The sequence below is a fragment of the Micropterus dolomieu genome, linkage group LG08, assembly GCF_021292245.1.
Source record: "Micropterus dolomieu isolate WLL.071019.BEF.003 ecotype Adirondacks linkage group LG08, ASM2129224v1, whole genome shotgun sequence".
In the NCBI taxonomy this organism is placed as follows: domain Eukaryota; kingdom Metazoa; phylum Chordata; class Actinopteri; order Centrarchiformes; family Centrarchidae; genus Micropterus; species Micropterus dolomieu.
Window position 1 is genome coordinate 12851856 of NC_060157.1, and position 6000 is coordinate 12857855.

The following is a 6000-nucleotide window of genomic DNA, read 5'->3' on the forward strand; positions in this document are numbered from 1 at the left end:
ACCACTTGCACTGGCCTACAGACAAAATCATACACCTACAAACACAATCAAACCTTCAATCAAGCGAGGAAACAGACATACACAAACACACTCTGCACAGTTGCTTACACCATTCCAACCAATGTTGTGCATCCGGTAAACCATCCAAAAACTAATTACTGCACAGCTCAGCTGGGGATAAAACAGTGCCTACATCTGGGGAGAAAAACAAGGTGCTCTCTTAGCAGGCCCTAAATGAAACACCCCTCCAGCAGAATGGTTTTAATGTTGTAAAAGGTACCAGCTTAATGCAAAACAATAGGGTCAAAAAGCTTTCAGAGTTTATGTTGTTTACGCAGACAGCTGAGAAGCAGCTAGCGGCTCAGTCAGGGGTGACTAGGAATGTGCCTGAAACAGAATTAAGGAATGCTGTTAATTAGACAGGAAAAAGTTTTCACGAGGTGGACCCTCTGCAGATGTTCCAAAGCTGAGGTCAAACTGAGTCAGACGTCGTCAGCCGATCTTGTTAAACGGCTTTCTGATGATCTCTCAGACAATAACCAGGTCTGAGGAACATTAGAGCACGTGATTAGGACTACTCAATGGGCCATGATGGGTCATGGACGAGCACAGTCAGGGTGGTGAGGGGGTGCTGAGAACCTTAGTGATGAAAGCACACATTCCTGTTCGTCTTGCTGCTGCTCGGAGTGTTTCATCAAACACCTTCATATGGTTAACTGACTCAGCAGCCACATCAGAGCAGCCCTATGTAACTGTTACTGCTATACTGTTTCCAAGCTTAAGGGCTTGATCACATTAAAAATATTAACTCCATTCAGTGGTGACCATATGCTACAATTGTGGGCCTGTGGTTATGTTAGTTAAAAAAGTTTCTTGTGTGTTTATGTGTGTGTGTGTATGTGTGTGTGTGTGTCTCTCACCTTACGAAGTCGCCCATTACTGGTTCCCAGAAAAACAACAGTGTGATTGTGCACGTCATCCACAGAGACTGAACTAAGAGCTGTATATTCAACCAGAGGAATGGCCCTCAGGGGCCTCCGTAGAGCAAGAGGATGCTGTAGGTGGGCCGCACCGCAGTCCAGCTGCTCGGGCTGCAACTAGAATGCAGATACAATGAGAGAGAGATCAATGCTGATCAGCTCTTGCATGGAATGTTATGTTCAGATTAGAAAGGCATAGCATAAAAGGAGCGACGTATGATGAAAGTGAAGTGGAAAAACAAGAGCTGATAGTAGCTATCACAACGGTGCAGCTCATTCTTCTTAATCACTTTTTAGACATCTCAGTGAATACTTGAAAAAGGGCTTACAAGGGTCTTCAACACTCATAAGACTCTGCTTTTGTCAAATTCTCTGCGGGCAATGATAAAACATTAGTGCCATGCTTGGATGAGCACCAGGATCTATTGGGAATTCTCTGAATACTTTGGAGCACGCAGAACCAAGAAGGGAAAAAAAAGAAAGAAAGAATTAAGCACAGTGGATATTTGTGGAGTCGTTTCCCACGGGCCCTTCTGCTCGCGGCCTCGTCTCTCTTATCATAAATTGTGTCTGGCTTTCCCTCACTGCCGGCCTTCAAACTGTCGAGTACAAAAAGGATCACATTTCAGCGGGCACGGCAACACAAATGTAAAACTTAAGGACTAACTTTATTCTGTGTGAGGTTGTGTTACAGCAAGAGGACGCTAAACCAATTGAGATAGGACTCAGAAAAACGGCGATGGGAGGAGTGGCCCCGGGGCCACAGCCGACAAGACAGTGCCAGTGAGGAGGGCAACTTCCTGACCTGACAGTATTGTGGTTGCCAGACAGCCTTCTTTGACCTCAGCTCTCAGTCAAACCCGCTACACAGAGATGCCTATGAAACAAAGCTTTCTCTGCCTTTATTATCAGACACTGAGGGAAAGGACTGGGGGCAAATATGTGCAATGCTTGTGTTTCCTTAGGGGCAAATATTTAGTTGGGTATGCTTGTATGGAGTGAAAAACGTGTAGTTCAGAACAACAACATGACAAAGTCGCTCTTTATTCAATATTCATTCACTACAAGTGTGCCAAATGTGTGGTTGAGTTATAGTTGGAAACACACACTAAAAGAAAGAAACAAAGTAAACTATTAACCCCTTCCTCTCTTCACATTAAATAAGAAAGGGAGCTGCTGGATGTGAGAAGAATTTCACCCTTCCCATAACCCCCAGCGTGGCCCTGGAGCATTTTTCCAGCTATCATGACCTCCACTCGTGACATGTGAGATCCTCTCTCCAGGTCAGGAGTCTCGGGGCTAAAGATGATAACTGCTGTAAGCAAAAATGTAAACTCTCATTAGAGAGATACAGCAATCCTGGGTGACTGTATTATTTTGTAGGGCCAGAACAACTGTAAGGGCCTACAGCTTTCATTTTTTGGCCAAGTGTGTTATATGCATAAAACCCTGTTCCCATACTATGAATGTTGCTTATTCTGCCTCATCAAGACACTACATTAGACGAAGATCAACAGATTAAATGCACATTACTGCAAAAACCGCACATGTCATGAAATGCAATCAAACTAAACTCATTTCAATTGTAACCTTATATGTTTTATGTTGGCTAATAAAAGAGATCCCTAAGCCCTTACCACTAGGTTTCCCTTCTGAATGCAGGCTGCCCCAGAGCCCTGGATAACGCTGTCCAGCACCTGAACGTCGCTGCTGGGAGAGTTGGAGCAGTTCCTGCGGCCTTGTCGAATCTCCTCCTCGATGTCTCCAAACTTGAAGGCGCACAGAGCGGACTTTCTGTCCCCCTTGGAGAACACTCCAAACAGGTACGGCTCTAGGCTCGTCCCGTCGCCTGTGTGGATCTCCGCGGGGTACACGGACAGCAGCCGGTTGTAAATGTTCCCGTTAAATCCACACTGTAGAGGCATCTGGATGTAGGACTCAGTGAGCTTCCTGCTCTCTGGCCCGGAGGGTTTTCGGTTTTTCTCGGTATCCAGACATATCCTGGCGAGGATGCTGTTGGGCTGGCTCTCCTTGTGGCCCATTTTCGCATCGTTATTGAAGGCGATGTAGGAATAAGCCTTCTGGATGAAAGCGTGGACGAAGTTCAGCTTGTTTTTGGTTTTAACCTCTTGTTTGATCTTGAATACGTTATCCTCTGAAGGGTTAATGTCATAGGTGAAAAGTCGGGATAAATCATTGATGTTCAAGGCGCGGATGGCGATCTCCGGGGTGTTTTCAAAGCGCAGGTCCTCCTTGCTGTGGTTCTTTGGGAAAAACTGGGTACCAGCCCCTGTGTAAGTGGCCCCGACAAGAAGCCGGGTGCTTCCCCCGTGGCTCTTGAAGATGAGCCCGACAGTGGAGGCGTTTGGGTGATTGGCAGCTATGTTAAGCATGCTGGGGAAAACCGTCTTCTCGCCCTGCGGTGGGAACTCCACCGCTATCTCCGAAATATTCTCCATTTTTCGGAGCTCACAGAAGCCTTGATACACTGATCCACACACCACCACGACCCCTTGCTCTCGGTCCAGCTTCAGGAGCTTGTTGTAGTTGTCAGTGAGGGATTTGGGATGCTCGCACGGAGCCTGGGGCAGCTGTGGCGCATGGCACAACAGGTTGTCCTCCACCGGCCCGGTCCTCTTCTCCACCTCGACGCTCAAGGTCCCGTTCAGCTGGTAGACTGTGTTGACGGTGGCCAGATAGACCTTTCTGGACACCGGGTCCACCACGAAGTTATTAGTCTGATTTGTGGACTCGAATGCCTGTTGGATGTGCAGCGCGCTGGCACTCCGGCGCGTCTCCAAAGCCAAGACGCCGAGGAGCAGAACAGCTATCACTATCGAAGGAGGCATTTTTCCTTCTGACCGGCTTCCGCGTGTTCTGTGCCGAGGGGTGCATTGAGCAAAGACAAAATTGTGTGTTTGTTCCTACTGCGACAATCCGAGAGGAAAGGCTGTTTCCTGCTAAACGCCTATACCCAGAATGACGCGATAAGCGAGTCGTGCTTCCTTTTCAGGCTGCCTCCTCTGTCCCTCTCTGCCCACTGTGCAGCTCAGCAGCCCCTCTCACGAGGCACACTGAGCCACAATTTGAGATTTTTATGGTCTTTAAACAATACCCTAACAGAGACAAATAGTTCAAGTTGATTTGTTGATGCGCAATTTCTGGACAATGCCATGTCCGCAGAGAGGTGATGAAACTGGAGTCATGTGTAAGTCCGACATCCAAGAATCAGCATTCATAAAGCGCAATTTTAAATCAAATGTGGAGTTTACTGGAAACAGGGGCGTCAACTCATTAACCCTGAAGAGTGGCACTGCTCTCATGTCAACCCCAATCAAAGCGCACTGTCAGGCCACTCTGCTGTGATTGATCATTGTACAATCTACAATTCTACAGTCTACAATTATTAAATGTTTCTCTCTAAAAATTATTAGAGCTATATTTCCTGAATAATCATTGTTTCGTTTTGTCCAGCCACATCTGAAACGGTTCGTTCTGATCCAACCACAAGATCAAACTGGTTCTGATATTAACTTACTTTTAAACATCAACTTATTTAAGCTTTAATGTGAGTTCATCCTGCCATATGAAGTTAATGACACTGTTCCTTTCAAGATGGGCCACTTGATGAATCTCCGCCCCTGCGTGGTTCCGCTCATCTCAAGGTTAATGACGGGTCACCGTCCAACCTCCTGTGCTCCCCAATCCCCCGGCTCTCAGATTAGTTCTGCAGATCCGGAGGGATCCGTTTTGGGCACATACGGCACGGTAAGCACCGTGAAAGTGCTACCAGATGGGCACATCAGCACACCTTTCCGGCGTTTGACATTCACATCTATCCAACACAGCTTTCTTGTGCGCTTTACCTCATAAATATTCAAGCACAACACATGCGCCCCCACTCAAAAATGCACGAATATGGTTAGCATTTTTGTCTCTGGATGGTGTGTGCATATGTTCACATCTCTGAATAGAAATGAATGATCCCTAGTAGGGAGGCGACCACGAATGTGTCAGACACTGTATAAATCAGTTTGCAGGCGAGCCCGAGAAGTGTTATCTCTGAATACATGCAATAATTAAAGTTGATGCTAAATCGTGCGCAATCGCTTGTGCCTATTTACTGTGGACTCCTCTGGGGGACAAACTCACTCTCGCCTCTCGTGGCTCCCTCCGCCACCACTTGCAGCTTTCAGTAGGGCAGATAAGTGGGCCTCGTGTTTACTTTGGCGCACAGCCATATGCATCAAATCTGGCAGTGTAGAAAAGGAGGAAAGCGCTCAAATATAGTGCAATGACCTCCCCAACTGCACAGAACAATGGCTGAGCCACCAACACTTTGCACGTGCGTGTGAGGGCGAGCCTCAGCAGGAAGTAAGGACGCGTACATGAGGTCCCGTGGGGGGTGTGGGTCAGAGCTGTCAGCATCAGATATCACCGGCGATGTGTGACTGAGTGCTGCGGTTTGGTGCTGCTCAATCAAACACAACGTTCAACTGAATTAAGCTGTGCGTATGTGTGTAGGCTATGTGTGTGTGTGTGTGTGTGTGTGTGTGTGAGTGAGTGAGTGAGTGAGAGAATGATAGAATAAAGTGGGGGAGACGTGGTCTCTCCTGTGTGTATAATGAAAATATTATCCCTGGTGACCCACTCTTTGGCAGTAAGACTGGGGTTAAAGGGCCTTCCACCCAACCTGTTTCCTTCCTGATAAGGAGTGACACCGCCTTGTGTTCAGACCTCCACCTTGCTCACAACAGACCATTCACACTTAACTAAACAGCCATGAGGGTAAAATAAATAAATAAAAAAAGAACATCTAAGGACATACAAGGCAAAAGATCTCCATCTAGTGGTTAAATGACAAATCTGCAAGGTGACTTTTTAAAAGGGGATTCAGACCAGAACATGTGTGAAGAGTCAGTCCATCCTGCAGTAATACACATCCCCAAAGTAGACTGTTACAACTCACACAGACATTCAATTTAAAAGTCACTTTTAAGAAATGGCTATGGCTCATCAG

General features: G+C 46.8%; 1 protein-coding gene across 1 annotated transcript in view; it reads right to left on the minus strand.

Moving 5' to 3' along the window:
- plxnd1 (plexin D1) overlaps positions 1 to 3989 on the minus strand; it is an 87221-nt gene extending 83232 nt beyond the window's left edge. The window contains exons 1-2 of the mRNA XM_046056017.1: positions 2618 to 3989; positions 921 to 1097 (exon numbers count right to left, since the gene is read on the minus strand). Of these exons, the coding sequence (XP_045911973.1) occupies positions 921 to 1097; positions 2618 to 3829 (1389 nt within the window). The 5' untranslated portion in view covers positions 3830 to 3989. The remainder of the gene's footprint in view (positions 1 to 920; positions 1098 to 2617) is intronic.
- Positions 3990 to 6000: the final 2011 nt, after the last annotated feature.